The sequence below is a fragment of the Manis javanica genome, chromosome 12, assembly GCF_040802235.1.
Source record: "Manis javanica isolate MJ-LG chromosome 12, MJ_LKY, whole genome shotgun sequence".
Taxonomy (NCBI): Eukaryota; Metazoa; Chordata; class Mammalia; order Pholidota; family Manidae; genus Manis; species Manis javanica.
In genome coordinates, this window is record NC_133167.1 from 110,620,118 (window position 1) to 110,640,598 (window position 20,481).

The 20,481-nt window shown below is 47.7% G+C and overlaps 1 protein-coding gene across 13 annotated transcripts in view; it reads right to left on the reverse strand.

Moving 5' to 3' along the window:
- Positions 1-20,481, reverse strand: part of DLGAP2 (DLG associated protein 2) — a 436,545-nt gene that overhangs the window by 75,030 nt on the left and 341,034 nt on the right. For all 13 annotated transcript variants that reach the window (XM_036995825.2, XM_073219245.1, XM_036995822.2 and 10 more), the window contains one exon: positions 3,664-4,733. In XM_036995825.2, coding sequence (XP_036851720.1) covers positions 3,664-4,733 — 1,070 coding nt within the window. The remainder of the gene's footprint in view (positions 1-3,663; positions 4,734-20,481) is intronic.

The following is a 20,481-nucleotide window of genomic DNA, read 5'->3' on the forward strand; positions in this document are numbered from 1 at the left end:
TTCCAGGAGGTGGGCTCTGGGTTCTAGCAAATTTGCATGTGACCAGCAGGAGAGGGTAAGGCTACAGTCCCTGAGATGGAAGGGGGCCCAGCTCAGCTGTGTGTGTGTTTCGGGTAGCAGCTCTCCCAGGGTGGCTGGCCAGGGACAAATGGAAAGGGGCCATATGCCATGGAAGGCACATTCCTGTTGGCAGCTTTATGGAATTTTTGTGAACTAAAAACATATTTCCATAAAAAGCAAAGTAAGGGGTTTTTTTTTCAGTAGCCTGTGAATTAGCTAATGAAAGAGGCCAGCTTGTATTTTTCTGTTTCTGTTTTAAGAAGCCAATTTTGCAGTCTTTGATGAAGAAATTTCAGTACAGGAGGAGTATAAATCCGTCAAGCACGGGGACGGACAAGAGCTCTGAGGCCTTTGTCTCCAGACTATTGGGAGAGCGGAGGAGGCGCTACGGCGCCACCAGGCCCCAGCAAGCTCACCTTCTCAGGCGGGCCACAGGGTCAGGAACCTGCACGGCATGTGCAGAGAGGCCAGAGATTCCAAAATATTAAGGGAATGAAATGCATTCTCTTCGCAATAGCCTCCAGCCTATGCAAACCCAATTTGTAGTCTTTGCTGCATTTAACGACAATTAATTACCCTGATTACCTACTTGTGTAGTGATAAGTGATATTTAATTTCTAAGTAGGCATTTTCCTAAGTTGACTTCAGCGCATATTGCAGTGCTGAATATTAAAATATCCTTTCTCTCAAGCAGCAAGGTGCAGAGAACAGGGCCAGAGCTCTGTGGTGGACTCTTCCAGGTGCTGAGACCAAGGAAGACGCTCCACCAGATGCTGCGCTTCCCTGCAGGGCATCTTCCCCATCTACCCAGCAAGTATTCTGGTTTAAGTGCATACCAGGCACACTGGTCACCAGGGATGTAGCTGAGAGCAGGACGGCTGGGCTTCTGAATTCCAGATTTCTACAAAGGACAGCAGTTCTGAGAAGGGGAGACCTCTGGGTCACACAGAAATCTGGGGCAGCCGTGGCTGTCCCACGCGTGGGGAGCGGTCCCGCCTCACAGAGGACTGGCTCATGTCCCATGTGCCTGCCAGCCTCTGTCTCCTGTCCGTGATTACCTGATCCTTGAGCCTAACTCTGCTTGTATGTAGGCCAAAGGTTTTTTGTTGTTTTTTGCACAGTTTTAGAGAATACTGATTTTTTTCAGGAATGGCACAAAACATGTACAAGAGAACACAGACCTTTGGTTTGGTGCTTTACCAAGAACTGTTCACCGTTTCCGAATCCCAGCCGGTGGGTGAAGCCACTGGCGTGGGAGTCGCCACAGCACCCCTCTGCCACCCTAACTGGTAGCTCTGGATCATGGACAGCCTTCATGCAGAAACAAGCTTCTGAAGACTTCACTCTGCCCTTATTAGTCATTGTGCCCAGACATTTATATATTAAAATTCATCTTTTTAGTTAGTTACCTTCCTTTTATTTCTCTGTTAGAGTTTGGGCACATTCTATATAAAAACATATATACACACATCCAGTGTGTGTGGGTCAGTGACACATGAGCTTCATTTAGAATAGTCAAGGAGACATTGTGAAATGCTCGTTGTGAATGGGATGCTCAGTTCACTAAGTGTATGGGCCGCTGTACGGACAGGAATGTCGTTTAGCCATCACATGGGTGTGTCGTGGGTGCAAGGAGTCTGCAGACCACATGGAAAGGTCATCATGCAAGTTGTGCAGGACCTGAGATCCGCACAGCCTTGTCTGCTGAGCTTGGGGCACCACTGAGTCACAGCTTCCCAAGATCATGTCACAGACAGCCGTTTCCCAGGTTACCATGTAAGGACCACATGTTCTCACTCTGGAAGGCATGTTTTGCGGGGGCAACAGCTCAGAGGCTGGCTGAGACATGTAGTGAGGGAATGTGGACTATTCAGAGACACACCAGCATCCACTGAAAAGCCACAAGCCAGCGGCCCGACTGCTGACGGATGGAAACACAAGGGCCATGGAGGCTGGGGCAGTGAGAGCAGGTGCAGGTGGAGCTCAGGCTGCAGGAAGTGCAGCCACACAGACTGCCTCCTGACCAAGACATTTCCCAGGAAGGACACAGAAAGCAGGGGAAGCCCTGTGGAAATAAGGGACAGCCACTTCTGCAGGGCCTCTCATCTGCATCTGGTGCCACCCTGGCACAAATGGACTGAAAGGACATGGCATCGCCAGGGAGACAGGCATGGGCGTGGCACTTGGAAGGTCACGGCATTACAGCTATTTCTTCGTGTCTGATGACGGCACTGCAGTTAGTCCTTAGTGTGCATCCTCCAGAGACAGGCAGGAAACACCCCCCTTGGCCATACGGGCTTCTGTCAGCAGAGCCTGGGCAGGAAGGTGGGTGGCATCTACTGGGACCGGAGGGCCGTGAACTGGTGATTTTTGGGGCTGGGTGGTAAGTATATGGGTTCATTATATGACATCTCACCTTACAGAGGACTAATCTTTTCCATTTTTAGAACAAACTTAAAAGAGCTTTGAGGGGAAGGGAAAGGCTAGTCTGGGAAGGAGGCTTCAGGGGGCGGGTGAGAGGAACGCCAGCAAGGTGGGCAGGTTCCGGGGTCAGGGACCCAGGGCCAAACACCACAGGGCACAGTGTCCGGGAGATCTCCCAGCTACAAGCATGGAAAAGCAAGGGAGTTTTGCTTCTCTGACGACGCCTGGAGGAAAGCCTGACTGTTCCTTCAAACGCGCACGGGTGAAGACTGTACGTTCTTATACGTTAGGATTTGCCCAAATCCAAAGAGCAAAAATAAGTCTCCCTTTACTGTAAGAATAATATTTCATCCCACTACCAACTTGTCTTTTTTAATAAATCTGCCTGTAAAAGCAGTTTGGGGAGCATTTCCTTTTAAAAAATAACTGCCAGGTTTTGGACAAAAGCCTACAATGGCACCCTGAGTTCTGGACGGGCCTGAACCCCAGACCTCTGAGAAGGCCGGCAGTGTGAGCTGCTTGCTGATGGCCGAGCTGTACTCGGCAGGACAGCCCGTGGTTCCGTGGCCCTTCTGGCCCGGCCCAGCCAGCAGCCCTGCCTGTGAACTGGAGCTGATTGGGGCTTCAGTGAAACCTGACTTCTGAGTCCCGCTACCAGCACCTGAGCCGCTAGCAGGGACCACAGAGGTGCCCCTATGGGCGGTGGGAGTCTCCCTGGGACACGGAGTGCAGCGTGATCCGGAGGCAGCGATGAGAGGAAATTATGTAATTCCACAGTGAGCTGCCTCCCACCCTGGTCTTCCATTTGCTTTCACCTTTGGTGAACTACTTTAACCCACACCCCAGAGGAGGGGGTGCATCTTCTTAACCTCACTCCCTGGCATATTGAAGGCTCAGGCGCTATTCTCACTATGGGCAGTGCATGCACCCAGCCTGCAGAGCAGTTCCCACTGGGCCAGACCAGCTGATTTCAAATGAGAAAGCATTACGTGGGTTAATAACACATTGTGTGGCTATGGCTGAATCCTCCAGCCTTAAAGGAAGGGCCTGTCGTATTTAGGGGTCCAGTTTAAGGAGTGTCAGGGTGTCCCAGAGGCTCCCTGGCAGGCCAGCCAGTGCCATCTGCCATCTGCTGGGTAGGCGGAAGGGTGCGGGTGTGATGCTCCCGAGACCCCTTACCTGGAGGAAGTGGCATGGCCTCAGGGATGGCTTGATCTCCGGGTGGACCAGGGGCTTGTCTAGGTTCAGGGAGCTTTTGCGATAGGCTTCCTTCGCCTGGCTCACGGTGAGCGTGGACCAGGAGCTCCGCTTCATGTACGTGGTGTCCGGCGTCAGGGCCAAGCCCTCACAGGCTGAGCACTGAGTGTCACTGCTGCTCTTGGAAGGCCTGAGGGAGAGACCCCCAAAGGGACCCTGCAGCGCTTCGGGGCAGCAGTGGGACATATGGTCCACATGGTGCCTGGGCACCACGCTGGGTGCCCGGTGAGTGCTGTCGCTGTCCAGGTTGTCGTCGGAGCCCCACCAGCTGCTCGTGCCCGGCCTGTGCTTGCTCTCGGGCTTCGGCTCCCTGCTCTTACTCCGTCTGCCGTGCTTGGGGTGGTGGCCGTGGTGGTGGCCATCTGCCCGACTGTCCCCCTTGGTCCCATTCACGTTACTCTTGGAAGAGCCTTCTAAGGAATGGGACTTGGTGAAGAGCTTCTGCACAGAGTGGACGAGGTGCCGAATCCTCCCTGGGCTCTCGCTGCGTGGCTCGGCGGCCGTGGGCGCCCGCTGGTACTGCAGCGTGTGGAAGCCGTCCCTGTGCAGCGGCAGCTGCTTCTCAAACTGGTCCAGCAAGTTGGCTGGGATCCGGTTGGTCTTGGTGCTGGCGTGGGTCCCGGCACAGCCGCCCCTGGTGTCATAGTGCGAGCTGTAGTGTGTCCTGGGGAAGGTGCTGCTGGACAGGTGGTCGCCCAGTGCCACAGGCATCACCAGGCCCTCTGAGTGCACCGAGCTCCGGGGGGAGCAGTGCCGGTGGTCCATGGGGCAGCTCTCCGCCGGGCTGAGTGGGTAGGCTTGCCTCGTGTCCTGCCCATGGTGAATGTGGTCATGGATGTGTGCACAGTCCTCGGGGGGCGTCAAGCCGCAGGTATGACCGGAACACAACTGTGGTTGATTCCGACCCCCAGATAGCCCTTTCATATTCCTAGGAGCGGGCGAGTATCTTTCCTCATTGAAGTGCGAAGTGGGCGACCACGGATACTGCTGGTCTGTTGAGAAAACACAGAAATGCCACATAAGACTTAGCGGGAATCTGGACAGCGGTCCTCCCGTGGTGGAGAAGTGAGCTGTCTGACGCCCAGAAGGGATGTACTTTCATCCAGCTGCCAAGGAGCAACCAGTGGGCTATCTTCCCTGATACCATGTCAACTGCCTCCAAATATGAGAATATTAAGAATAAAATTTGATGTTCCCCAATGTTTTACAACTACAAATACTTACTGTCTAATAGACTCATCAGGCCTCTTGGCAGCAAGATTTTGTGGTATTAAACAATTTGGGGGGAAAATGAGTTGTGTTGCATTTAGATTTGAGAACTGCAATTCAGTTTAAGGAGTTTAAAGAATAACATACTATTTAACTAGTGATATCACTTGGGAAGCGCATGGGCTACACACCCATGTGTTCGTTTTGAAATCACTTGTTTTGTGCCACGTCGTGCAGGTTAGGAGAGGCGGCCTCTCATGGCCATCAGCGTGAGTCAAAACACGGCCTGAATCGGCATGTCCTGACCTTTATTTCAGGTAGCTGGTTCTGAATTGCAAGACTCTACCCAGTGAAGAAGAAAGTGCTTTGACTGTGAGACACCACGTTGCACACAGATTATGAAGAGACTGGGAGCCCGCCTCTGCAAGGGTGTGGGTCTGCTGCTGCAGGGCAGCGGAGTGCAGTGGACAAGCCTGGCATCTGGAAATGGGCTGGACATGAGTCAGGGCCCTAGCGGTGCCACCAGCAGGTGTGTGGCTCCAAGGCCACGACAGGGCCTACTTAAGCTCCGCAGCATCTGCCTCCTTAGCGGTGCACCAGGGACACAAGACCGGCACAGCCACGAGCAGAGTTCCTGGAGGACACTCTCAACGCTTGTTTCTTACCAATACTATCATTCTCGTAGTGCCCATTCTAAACTCCCTTGGGCCAGCATTTACAAAGCAGAGGGATTCGGCCTCGTTCAGATGGAGCTGAGTGCGCCCGCCGGGTGCTCCCTCTGGGCTGAGGGTCCAGGCAGGACTGTGGGCAACCCTGACGTGCCAGCGCGCCGTCTTCTCGGGAAGGAAGCTGTCTGCCCCAGCCCCACTCCACAGGCAACACCACACACCTCGGCTCAGGTAGGTTGACGAGCCCCAGCCCACCTTTCTCTGCCTACCTACCTACCCCCTGCCCCCCTGCCCCCCGCCGCCACCGCACCTGTCCTCCAAGGAGTGCTCCTTACACTCGCCCTCACTGACATCCCCTCGCCTGAGTGATGCCACCTGTAATCCTGGGTCAGGGTTGCTGGGAACTCAGGAAGCCACCCACCCTGACCTCCCACAGCTGACCCCAAATGAACACCTGAAGTGACTGTGGGAATGAGGAGGAAAGGTAAGACTCCCCGGTTATTTCCAACCCAACTCTCTTGGTGATCAACCACTTGTCATGAACACCTGCCAATGACCAGTCCAGGGTATGCTACAACGCCCTTCCAGGCCCCAGGCTCCACCTGTGCAGGCCAGCTCAGACATGGACGTATCTTCAGGGAATGGACAGAATTTTAAGGACCCCTAAGAAGCTGGGGCAAGACTCATCACACCCGGGCACATGCCAGAAGCAGAGATCCCAGCAGACTCGGAGCAGGGGGGCATCCCTCTGACGAAGGGCAGCAAAGGGCTCTTGTTTGTATGGTCTCACAGTAAACAGCCTCTGGCTCCAGAAGCCAAGACTCCTTTACCTCCAAGAGCTTTCCTGTTGCTGCTCAAGGTGCTGGCCTGTCCATTGGCAGTGGCCATCCCATAGCTTCTCAGACCCTGCCTTTCTCAATAGCCAAATTATAACTAGAGCACTTTAATATGTGAGGATGGGCTATTTTAGATTACATTATTTTTAATATAATTAACAGCAAGTTTTCAAAGGAAATTCAATATTCAACTGATAAATAGCAAAACTGTGTGCTGTGATGTAGACTTTACAGCAGCATAAAGCTGTCATCCTATTATTGTTTGCTTTATTTTCCATTAGCATGTAATTTAATACAATTCTAATCTTCCTCCATATTAGAAGGCAAGCCCATTATTGCTCTACTCACGTTTCCTATTTCTGCCTAATGTTTAGCCTAGAAGCTATGTTATGAATGTGGCTACATAAAAGAACAGAAGACAAGATAACAGTTTAACTGAAATGAATTAAATTTGATTGTGCAGCACACTGATAACGTGTCCTCATTTTCACTGAACGCCCTGGTGTGTGCGCAGAAACTCGAGCACTACCTCTTGAACACAATACCATGGTAACAACACCCAGGACTGCGATGTTCGCAAATAGTGGCAATGCTGGCATGTATGGCAGGGACTTGCGCTGCTGTTTCCACATGTCCATGTAACATACAGTGAATACTGGGGGCTGGCAATGCCTCCTGTGGCAGTGGGGTGATGGACACAGAGCATGGGGGCACCCTTGCTTCCTCAATGCCAGCTACTCAAGACACCACTTTTTGTTGTGGGGCAAGCAAAAACAATTATTGTCATTATTCATTACCTGTCTCCTCACATTCACACTATGGTGGAAAGGCACGTTACTTTTGGATTTCAGGAGACGGCCGGCCTGCTCATTCTAAAAGTGCCTCTTTGAGTGTAGGATAAGCACTGGAAGCACACTGACACAGAGTGTCCTGTGCTGAGCCCCACGCTTACTCCTGCCCAGGGCTCAGGGGGTGCTCATCCCCAGGGGAGGCCAGGAGCGCCGGGCTGGGAGCGCAGGCACAGGGGCTCCTGGGGTCCTGCAGAGATGCACATGCACCTCGGCATCAGAGCTCCAGGTGGCTGTGGGCACAGGCTGCCAGGGATGCGAAGGGGTGTGTGGGGCCCCACGAGCCCTTTCCCCGTAAACCAGCTCTTGGCCCTGCACCAAGCACTGGCCTGGGCTGTCCAGACGGGCTGGGTCCCAGGTGCCTGGGAAGGCATGGACCCACCCCACCCCACAGACCGGAGGCAGGGCCATGCACCAGCAGCCCTCCCCGCCGGCCGGGACTCTGGGAGGCCCCCTGCCCTGGGGGAAACTCACTTGGTCTCCTCTGCCTGAGCTCACTTAGGCCAAGTTATCTGCCTGCGCTTTCTCCTGATCTTACCTGCAGTGCTGGTTGGGTGGACGAGGCGGGGGCTCCACTGTGCTCTCCCCTCCTGCATCCACCTTAAAGGGAAAGTCCCTGACAGACGTGGAAGCCCACAACAAACTCTCACAGGACAAAACAGAACCACAGAATCTATAAGCTGGGCCGTGGAGTTGCTTGCTAAGTACAAAAATGGTATATTCTGCTATAATGTATTTTTCCCAAACCAGTTAGACTTAGAATGTTTTTTCAGGAACTACAGTGGGGCCTTGTTCAAAACTGAGCTGGCGCTGGTCCCTGCCATGGCCGGGCTCCCCTCCTCTGCCGCCTTGTCCTCCCACCTACCCTCCGCCCCCGCCTCCCCCAAGTGGCACCATCTCCCTTGCTTCTCCTGAAACTCCTCCTGCCCTGCCACCCACCTTGCCATCTGTGGGAACCTTGCAGCACAAGTGTGGATCAGGGGACACAGCAGGAAGTGCCATGTGAGCCTCTTCCTGTTACCAGGTGAAGGTATGAGAGGTGTGGCCCACTGTATGTCCAAGGAACCCAAATAAAGCCCATTAAAAAAAAATTCCCTCAAAAATTTATCCAAAAAAATACAAGATTTTTATGCTGACAACTACAGAACATGGTTGAAAGAGATTAGTGATACTCTAAATAAATGGAAAGACATCCCTTATTCATGGGGAGAAGACTTAAAATGGTTACAATGGACATACTCCTCAGATTGTTCTACACATTCGGCACCATCTCTATCAGAATTGCAGCTGGCTTCTTTGTAGAAATTCAAAAGCTGATCTTAAAATTCATATGGACATAAAAAGAAAACTAAATCTAAAGCCAGCAGAAGGAAGGAAATAATAAAGCTCAGAGCAGAGATACATGAAATAGAGAAAAGATACAATAGAGAGAATCAATGAAATAAAAAGTTGGTTCTTTGAAATGACCAATAAAATGGACAAACTTCCAGCTAGACTGAAAAGAAGAAAAGATAACATTCAAATTACTAAAGCCAGACATAAAAGTGGGGACTTATTATTGACTTTATATAAATAAAAAGGATTATAATACTATGAATACTTGGACACTAATAAACAGTAACCTAGATGAGATGGACAATTAACAGAAACACTTCCAGAAGAAACAGAGAGTCCGAACAGATCTATCAGTGTAAGGAGACTGAATCAGTAACCAAAAGCCCCCTAACAAAGAAAATCCCAGGGCCAGGTGGTTTGAGGGAGAATTCTACACAACCGTTGCAGCAGGATTCATACCAACGTTCCTCACACTTCTTCCCAGGTCTGTGAGGAGCATCACCCTGGCATCAAGGCCAGATAAAGACACACAAGAAAGGACCATCACAGACCAATGTCCCTGCTGAAGATAGATACAAAAATCCTCAGCAAACATAGCAAAGGAAATCTGGTGGCATAGTGTGTGGTCCTACATCACGGCCAAGTGTGTGTCCCAGGAATGCAAAGGCGGTTCAACAGAAAAATCAATCAGTATATCACAGCGTATCAATAGGGTGATGGGAGGTGACTTTTGGCCTCATGAGTAATGGGATTAGGTTTACAACTGGCAACAACTTACTTTCATGCTTTGGGAACTATTGCTTTTGAGTGACAGACTAAACATCTGTTTAAAAGCTACTTCTTTGGCCCATAAAAAAGAAGTCATTGGTAATTAAGTCCATTAAGTTGCAAGTGGAATGAAATTCTGAAAAAGCACCAGGAGAGTTGAATCTCTTATTACATGAGGATGCTTATAAATTAGTATGACCATTTGGGAAATAAATTAGGCAGGATCTTAGAAGCCATGAAGATATTTATTCCCTCTAGCCAGGTAATTAGAGCTACAGTATTCTGTATAGAGAACAACTTAAATAAGAACTGATTTGGCCAAGGGCGTTCCTAGCAGCACTAGAAAACCAACCTCAAACTTCCTTGTTTTTCATGTGCTAACATGTCCCAATGAGGATTTAATTTGATTTATAAATATAAATGAGAAAGTAAGGTCCATTTTCAAAAGTAAAAGTAAATATGAAGCAAGAGAGAGAGAGCAGGGCTGATGCCAGAGCCGGGCTGAGGCTCCTGGGGGTGCACGAGACCGCCTGTGAGCCAAGGCCCATTCTCACGCCCCAGCAGAGAGGAGCCCAGACTTCAGCTCTCTGTGCGCTGAAGGTGCAGGAGCTGGCCAGAAAATGCAACTTCAAAATCAAGAGAGACTTTTCCCCTCCATGTCCTTAGAGAATTAATTTTTTCCAGGTTTACTGAGATATAATTGACATAGAACATTGTGCAAGTTCAAGGCATATACTGTCAAGGTCTATGTATACGTATGGATTGTGGAATCTTACCACAGTCAGGCTAGTGAACACCTCACCCAGTTCCCATTTGTGTCGTCACGGCGAGGACATTAAACCTCTGCCCTCAGAGTGACACTGAGCTCCGGTGCAATATCGTCAACCATGGGCACAGTGTTGTGCCTCGGATCCTGAACGTGTTCGCCTGCACAGCTGCTAACTGGTGTCTCCTTATCTCTCTCACCCCTTAAAGAATATTGAAATATAAGAAAGGGAAGAAACACCCTAAATACTAACATCCTTAATATTTAAAGAATTCACGAAGGTAAGGAAAACATTTCCTTGAAAGAAACCTAGCAGGTAAAATGAATATAATTTCAAAGGCACAAAAATACAAATTACTAACAAAAATTTTTACTTCACTGATGATCAAAACCCCAAACTACACAAATAAAATCTCCTTGAGGAATAGATCCATTTACCAATTGCTTCACCTTGAAATTTATCCTAGAAAATGATAGGACAAAGACAGTAAGATGGGTTCATCTCCTATCACCTTTCTGAAATCTGTCCCTGGACAAGAGTGTGAATGCTTGTGCACGCATGTGTGTGCGCACGCACGCACGCAGGCACGCACACACACACACACACACACACACACACACACCAGTTTCTCTAATCATCCAGGTATACTTAACCATCACTGAACCAATTTTAACCAATTGCCCATTCTTTATTTTGTGAAGGGAGGCAGGGTGAGGAATTTAAGTTGATTTCAAAAACAAACTTAAAAAAACAAAAAATAAAATTTCATTACATCAAGGGCAAAGCAGAGTTCTGGAACACATGTGGGGACTTCATGGTTTCTCAACATTTACTAAACAAAACATTGGAATAAACTTTCAAGGTGAACAGTGTTAGAAGACAAATGGAAATTTTGCCCCTGAGCAATTATGTTAGGAACCCAAAGATGTTCTTTAAAGTGTGAATTTTTCTACTGAGTTCCCAGCTGACCAGGGCATGCGGTTCCCTGTGCCTGTGCTGGGGCTGCTGCGCTGGGAGGGGTGTCCCACCCAGTGATGTCACGTTAGCCATGGTCCTAACGATTTTACACTGGACAGGAGGTTACTGGGCTTCTTTATTGTCTATTCAAGGCACAATGATTTGCCAACATTTCAAGCTGCATAGGCTCAACCATTATTATTATTTTTATTAAAGTATCATTGATATACAATCTTATGAAGGTTTCACATGAGCAACATTGTGGTTTCAACATTCACACATATTAACAAGTCCCCCACACCTCATTACAGTCACCGTCTATCAGTGTAATGATGCTATAGAGTCACTACTTGGCTTCTCCGTGCTGGACTGCCTTCCTCACCCCCCCAATACATTATGTGTGCTGATCATAATGCCTCTCAATCCCCTTCTCCCTCCCTCCCACTCACCCTCCCCAAACCCCTCCCTTTGGTAACCACTAGTCCATTCTTGGAGTCTCTCTGAGTCTGCTGCTATTTTTGTTCCTTCAGTTTTGCTTTGCTGCTATACCCCACAAATGAGGGAAATCATTTGGTACTTGTCTTTCTTTGCCTGGCTTATCACACTGAGCATAATACCCTCTAGCTCCATCCATGTTGTTGCAAATGGTAGGATTTGTATTCTTTTTAGGGCTGAATAATATTCCGTTGTGTGTATGTATCGCCTCTTCTTTACCCATTCATCTATTGATGGACACTTAGGTTCCATATGTCTTTTTGAATCAGGTATCTTGTTTTATTCAGGTAAATTCCTAGAAGTGGAATTCCTGGGTCAAATTGTATTTCTATTTTTAGTTTTTTTGAGGAACCTCCATATTGCTTTCCACAATGATTGAACTAATTTACATTCCCACCAGCAGTGTAGAAGGGTTCCCCTTTCTCTGCATCTTTGCCAGCATTTGTTGTTCCTTGTCTTTTGGATGTTGGCCATCCTAAGTGGGATGAGTTGATATCTCACTGTGGTTTTAATTTGCATTTCCTGATAATTAGTGATGTGGAACATCTTTTCATGTGCCTATTGGCCATTTGAATTTCTTTTTTGGAGAAGTGTTTGTTCAGATCCTCTACCCATTTTTTAATTGGGTTATTTGCTTTTTAGGTGTTGAGGCATGTGAGTTCTTTATGTATTTTGGATGTTAACCTCTTGATGGCTATGTCATTTACAAATATTTATTCTCCCATACTGTAAGATGTCTTTTTGTTCTACTTATGGTGTCCTTTGCTGTACAGAAGCTTTTTAGCTTGATATAGTCCCATTTGTTCATTTTTGCTTTTGTTTCCCTTGCCCAAGGAAATGTGTTCAGAAAAAACTTGCTCATGTTTATATTCAAGAGATTTTTGCCTATGTTTTCTTCTAAGAGTTTTATGGTTTCATGACTTACATTCAGGCCTTTGATCCATTTTGAGTTTACCTTTGTGGATGGAGTTAGACAGTAATCCACTTTCATTCTCATACATGTAGCTGTCCAGTTTTGCCAATAGCAGTTGTTGAAGAGGCTGACATTTCCCCATTGTATATCCATGGCTCCTTTATCGTACATTAATTAGCCATATCCTTGGGGAGTTATATCTGGGCTCTTGATTCTGTTCTGTTGATCTATGGGTCTGTTCTTATGCCAGTACCAAATTGTCTTGATTACCATGACCATTATTATTTTTAAATGTTCACCATGCCAGCACGGGTCTGCGATTGTCAGCAACCTGAGGCCCTGCCTTACTTTTGAGAACACCTGGTGTCTAGTTCACTCAGAGAAATAAACATTTTGGAATTCAGTGCTTTTTGTAAATGTAATTTTACCTCAGCATTAGATGAACAATCTGGCCTCTAAACTGTCATGTTCTTCCAAAGCCTGTGGTTCATTTCATGGGCCATCATTGGGAAAATGAGGAAATAACAAAAATTATATTTTCCACCATTGCAGTATTATGAAAATCAGGAAAGTAAAATCACATAAACATTTGAAGAAATACTGAAAAACAATAAGGAAGAAAGTGTGATTAAAAAGTGTGTTAAAGTTCTTATTTTTCTCTTAGCACCAATACTTATTTGCCTGGAAGCCACCAAGGAAATTCGAGCTCCTGTCTGCTTTCCTGAGTGTGACTAAGTCTTGCCTTCGTCCTGAGATGGCAGGATACCCCCTTCTGTTTTCTGCCTCCTTTTTTGGCTCTGTCTGTATCTGGGCAGGAAGCCAGAGATGTTCCCTGTCATCTCTCCAGAAGTTCACCTCACCTCACTCAGCTGCTCAGAGGGCAAGTGTCTGCCCAGGCCTCTCCTTAATCAATTAGTGTAACCAACATATCAACGAGCTAAAGAAGAAGAGCCATACGATCATATCAATAGATGCAGAGAAAGAATTTGACAAAATGCAACACCCGTTTATGATTAGAAAGGCTAAGCAGAGAAAGAGAAGATGGCGGTGTGAGTAGAGCAGCGGAAATCTCCTCCCAAAACCACATATATTTATGAAAATATAACAAAGACAACTCTTCCTAGAATAGAGACCAGAGGACCCAGGACAACATCCAGACCACATCCACACCTGCGAGAATCCAGCGCCTCCCGAAGGGGGTAAGTTACAAGCCCCGGCCTGGCGGGACCTGAGTGCCACTCACCCCAGCTCCTGGCAGGAGGAGAGGAGTTGGAGCCGGGAGGGAGAGGGAGCCCAGGACTGCTGAACACCCAGCCCCAGCCATCCGGACCAGAGCACAGACACAGTGCATGCGTGGGATCCTGGAGACTAGGGAAACCTGTGAGCAGGTCCCTGAGGCCGGCGCCCTGGGGACAAAGAAAAGCGAGTGGCTTTTTGTTTTTTTTTTGTGAGTGCTTTTTGGAAGTCTTAAAGGGACAGGGACCCCAAGACCGGACGGAAGCATCCTGGAACAGTTGGTCCAGCAGCAGGGAATCAGGGGAACCCTGGGCACTCTAACCCCCGGGGCAGCAGGGAGCACGGAGGCCCCTCACAGAGATAAATAGCCTCCTGGCCGCTCCCCCTTCAACGCGGCTCCACCATATCGGAGCAGCAGCCCGAGGCAGGCCACACTCACAGCAACAGCGGAGATAAACTCCACAGCAGCTGGGCAGGAAGCAGAAGCCCTGTCTGCACACAGCTGCCCAGCACAAGCCACTAGAGGTCGCTGCTCTCCCAGGAGAGGAAGGCCACAAACCAACAAGAAGGGAAGTTCTTCCAGCCGTCACTGGTACCAGCTCTGCAAACTATTCCTATCACTATGAAAAGACAAAATTACAGGCAAACCAAGATCACAGAGAGACCAGAGAAGGAGACAGACCTAACCAGCCTTGCTGACAAAGAATTCAAAATAAAAATCATAAACATGCTGACGGAGATGCAGAGAAATATACAAGAGCTAAGGGATGAAGTCCGGAGGGAGATTACAGAAGTAAAACAAACTCTGGAAGGATTTATGAGCAGAATGGATAAGATGCAAGAGGCCATTGATGGAATAGAAACCAGAGAACAGGAACGCATAGAAGCTGACATAGAGAGAGATAAAAGGATCTCCAGGAATGAAAAAATATTAAGAGAACTGTGTGACCAATCCAAAAGGAACAATATCCGTATTACAGGGGTACCAGAAGAAGAAGAGAGAAAAACGGATAGAAAGTGTCTTTGAAGAAATAATTGCTGAAAACTTCCCCAAACAGGGGGAGGAAATAATCAAACAGACCATGGAAATACACAGAACTCCCAACAGAAAGGACCCAAGGAGGACAATACCAAGACACATAAGAATTAAAATGGCAAAGATCAAGGACAAGGAAAGAGTTTTAAAGGCAGCTAGAGAGAAAAAGGTCACCTATAAAGGAAAACACATCAGGCTACCATCAGACTTCTCGACAGAAACCTTACAGGCCACAAGAGAATGGCATGATATATTTAATGCAATGAAACACAAGGGCCTTGAACCAAGGATACTGTATCCAGCACGACTATCATTTAAATATGAAGGAGGGAGTAAACAATTCCCAGACAAGCAAAAGCTGAGGGAACTTGCCTCCCACAAACCACCTCTACAGGGTATTTTAGAGGGACTGTTCTAGACGGGAGCACTCCTAAAACTAAACAGATGTCACCAGAGAAAATAAAATCACAGCAAAGAAAGCAGACCAACCAAATACTAACTAAAGGCAAAAAAATAAAATCAACTATCCACTAAAAGCAGTTAAAGGAAACATGTAAAAAGGCTAAGCAAACTAGGAATAGAAGAAAACTTCCTCAACTTAATAAAAAATATTGACCAAAAACCTGCAGTTAACATTGCACTTGATGATGAGGAACTAGATGTTTTCCAGCTGAGATCAGGAACAAGGCAAGGATGTTCCCTTATTTCTCCTATATTCAGTGTTGTACTGGAAGTTCTAGCTAATGCAATTAGACAAGAAAAGGAAAAGGTACACAGATTGGGAAGAGAGAAATAAAGCTCTGTTGTTCATCAATGACTTGAGTTTCTATGTAAAGAATCCCAAAGAATCAATAAAAAGTTTCCTGGACATGATAAGTGATTAGAATGCAAGGTTGCAGGATGCAAAGTCAATATGTAAAAGTTAACTGCTTTCTTAAAAGTGGAACAAGTGATTGGATTTTAAAATTAAAAGCATTTACACTGCACCAAAAAACTGAAATAGGTATATAGCTACTAAAATACATATGAGCTCTATATGAGAAGAGCTATAAAATTCTGATGAAAGGAATCAAAGAAGATCTAAAGAAGGGATATTCCATGTGTATGGAGAACAATATTGTTAAGATGCCAGTTCTTGCCTATTTAATCTATAGATTCAATGCAATCCTAATAGAAATCCTGCTATTTTGTGGATACTGACAAACCTATGCATTCTAAAGTTAATATGGGGAGGCCAAAGACTTGCGTATTGTAAGAGAAGAACCAACTGGCTGACATCAAGTCTTAGGACAAAGCCACAGTCACTGGGACTGTGCAGTGCTGGTGAGAGAACAGGTAACAAGACAGTGAAACAGGATGCAGAGACCAGGAGCAGATCTACGTAAATGCAGCCAGTCATTGTCTGACAAAACAGTGCACGAAGTTCAAGAGACAAAGGATAGTTTTTGGTGTTTTAAATGGTGCTGGAATAACTAGCTATCCTCCTGTGAAAGAAGCAGCAGTGGATTTGGAGATACACCTTACATCCTTCACCAAATTTAGCTGAGGCTGAGTGAAACAGCCTAAATGTAAAGTGCAAAACCATAAAGCTCTTGGAAGATGAGAGGAGATAATCTAGGTGACCTTGTGTGACAACGAGCTTTCAGACACGACACCAAATGGTCCGTGAAAGAAAAACTGGGTAAATTTAATTAAAAATAAAAACTTTTTCCTAATTCCCCAAACTTGGAAGGAACCAAGATGTCCTTTAGTAGGTGATGGATAAACAAGCCATGTACATCCATACAGGGGCATATTTCCAGTACATGAAAAAAGAAATGGGCTTTCAAGCCACAAATAGACATGGAAGAGCCTTAGATGCACATCGGTGATGTACTGGGGAGGCCCTGGACACCGCAGTGAGGGTCCACTTTGCTAAATAGCTGGGGATCACTCGGTTCTGTTAAGCATATGCACACATACACATACATGTATATGTGTGTGTATGCATGCACAGTTACATATGTACATATGTCTGTCTGATGCACACAGTTCGAAGCATTTTTCCGCAGTCAAAAAAAGATGACTAGAATGGAAATGTCCAGCATTGGCTTAATTAGGTTCTCAGAACCACTGTGAAATTTACATGTTATGACAATATGTGGAAACTGAGAAAACCAAGTCCCAAAGATTCATGGATTTACTTAAATCCATAGTAAATGGAGGGGAGAAATCAAGTTTCACTTTTCTGTCCCTACAGCCACTAGGAACACTAGAGCTGCAGGGAGATGAGGGCTCAAACCACAGCCGGCCAGCTCCTCAAAGGTTTGACAAGTAACTCGACTGAGGAAGAAAGTCAATTTTTTAATGGGAAAATAGGGTAGTAGCCACATCCGTTTTCTCATGAGCTCCGGTCTTGCAAAATGTCCATTAGCTGTATCCCCGAACCTTATGTCTGTGCTGCCCAAAAGCGTAGCATGTGATTTGCCTTTTCCCTTTAGAATGTGTATTTAAGGTCCATTTTTAACTTATACTTAGTTGGCCACAGCCAAAGAACAGATGATCTGAAGATATAGGCAGACAAAACCCCTCAGAAGAGCTGATACACTATGTCCTGTGAGGAGGAAGCAGACAGATCTCATTACAACCAGAATGCAATTTGGGAACAGCAGCTACTCCTGCTCAGGCTGAGTATCAACAAATCTGATTTTGCGTCCAAATGGAAGACTAAGTGGCACAGACATGTCACATAACTCAAGAACATTCCGGACACACCCAAGGACTGCTCTTACGAGCTCCGTCTCAGACACCCAGACTCCACCATCGGGCAGAGGCCACAGTTCTTATCATTCCTCCATTCTCCTACACACGCCACTTCAACAGAACAGTCTGCCCGTCTGCCCTGCGTGAGATTCAGTTAGTGTGTCCTTAGCAGTGACAGGAGTCCCTCTGGCTGTGTCCCAGGTACACACAGCACACTGCAGAGCAGCCATCCCAAACCACGTTCTCCGGCTCTCCACCCAGGGCCACATCATAATACCAAAGACTTATATTTGAAGAAGACACATATATGTAAGGCTCTAATGCCACAAGGAGATGGGCTTCGACTCCTGGCAGGTTCCACAGTCCGTGGAGCTGCAGTCCTGGGAGTGCTGCCTCTGCCACATGGGGCCATGTTGGAGACATGCAGTCCTGGTGCTGGTGCAGCCACATTTCATCAGGTGTGCGCCGAGGGGCCCTGTGGCCAGCAGGCACAGACTCAGAGCAGAGTGCCTTAACATTTCTGCAGAAGACAGGCCCCTTCACATTCCCATTCCTTGAATTGGCACAGGCTTGGTGTCAGAAGGCTGGTGTTTCTCGGGGCAGGGGGTGGACGTGCTGTGAGACACTGGGTGGACAGGTGGGGGTTCGGTGGGGGCAGGAGCCTCCATGCTCCCTTCCCCATCACCTGGCCCGGGGTCACCCAGGAGCCCTCACTGACCCTCTCCATCACTGCCCCTATGTGACCGCTCCAAACTGCCCTCCCTTCTAGTCCCCAGATGCTCAGATTCTCTTTCACTTACCGCCCTGCCTAGGATGCCTTGTGTCCCCCAGATTCATAGGCTGAATCCTAACCCCAGTGGGATGATGTCAGGAGGGGGATGATGAGGTCATGGGGCGGAGCCCTGAGTGGGATCAGTGCCCTTAAAATGGAGCCCACATTTCCTTTAATAAACCTGGACTTGGGCACAGGGAAATGATGCAAAGTGCCCAGTCCAAAAGCAGGCACGGGCACCCTCAGGGCCTGCTCCACACCCCTACACGCCTGGCCGCTGTTCCCAGATGCACCAAAGAGCCGGACGAGGTGTGCAGCTGGCCGTGCTCTGGAAGGCATCTTCCTGCAGGTGGCCTCCGAACATTTTGTTCATGCTCATAATGTGAAAGACATTTTACACTGGCACCCAACACACATACACACACACACCTGATGGCTCCCTAAACAGAACTGCCTCAGTCTGGGTGCTGCACTGTTCTGTTTCCTGTTCTGTACATTTTTTAATTTAACAAATTGTTGGTAATGATTCTGAATGAATGAAGGCTGCTCTAGACTGACTGCCTGTGTCCCCACATTCACATGTGGACACCCATCCCCATGGTGACGAGGTGATGACGGTGGAGATGCCACCTCCCCAGACACGGGGGCTGCCGGCTCCTCAGAGCCAGCAGTTGACATTGTCGTGGATAAGCTGCAACTGCGGCGCGGTTACGGCAGCCTGACTGAGGACGCAGACAGGCCTGCATGTGTCTGAAGCAGTCAGTGACGATTTACTGTGCAAGAAGGGACCTAACCTGGGAGAAGTCACTATGATTCATTTAGCAGCTCAGAAGCTGTGCAAGTTAAAAATTGGTATTTTAGGAGAAATGGAAGGAATGCATTTGGAAATTTAGGTGTCAAATTCCAGTATCCTAACCTCTGCTATTAATAGTTATTAAATATTAGTAACTTTAAAACTAATTTTTTTTGTTTGTACAGAAATAAAGTTCTGACATGAAACTGTCGAATGAAACACATGCTTGGGCGCCATCTCCCACTCGGCATTGGCCCTTCCCGCTGGGCCAGGCCTTCCTCACTTCTCCGCAGCAGGTGACAGCTTCTCGTCACAGGCTGGAGGGGTGCTGTCCCCACCGGCGTCTGGGGCCCACTGGGCAGTGAGGGGCAGCAGGGTTGTCTCCGGGTGGCCTGTGGGAGGACAGGGGCAAGAGTGGAGGAGCGCTGGCCGCCGAGGATGCTGTGACGCAGTCACCATCTGTGCCGAAACGGCATAGCACTGCCTTCTCCATGTCTGGAAACTTCTGGAAGTTTACCTTGCGGAAATAAGTTACAGTGTTCCATGCTTACAAGATGGCCAGGGGTCTTTGTGCAAGGACACAACAAATTTCTAAAAGGGGAGTTCTTTTAAAGTATGTTATACCTCGTGATCGCTGGGGGACAGAGATACAGCTACCTGGTGTGGAAGCCTCGAAATGATGCCGGGAACTGTCCCCCCAGACGAAAACGTGCCCACTCCACAGAAGGCTCCAGGCATCTGTGGAACCACTTTGACATGCGCGTGTTGTTCTGACTTGCACGTGTACCCACTGTCTTCGTATTGTGCCCCAGATCACATGGGCCTGATACTCTTTGACTGATCATTTAATCTGCCTCTGTTTTTTCCCATTTCAGTTTGCAATTGACTTACTAGTATAAAATTTGGGTCAATATGACAGTCCTTATAAATGCTTATAAAGTGCTAACTCTTCACAGTTGATTAAATATAACATTCAAGAGAATGAAGATAAGGCCTCTCTAATGAGCCACTGCCACAAAAATTTCTGGGAGAGCAATTCATACTAGTGAGTCTGAAGGTGCCCCTCAGTGCCTTTCTTCTGGAAAAAGGTTCTCCTCCTCCTTCGTGGCCGCTGTGAAGGTGCTGCATTAATTCGTTTCTATCACTGCCTTCAGATCAACTTTATGGAAACCTTCCCTGTCTTCCTGCCTTCCAGGGACATTTTCCTCGTCATAAATTGGTTTCAATACATTGTATAATATGAGCATCAGAGAATGCAAGTGCCCTTTAAATGTAGTGGGGTGAATGGGGTGTGGCACTCATTTCCAAAAAGGTGACTTTACTAATTTATCTGTCACTAGAGAAGGTTTTAGTTTGTCAGTGTCC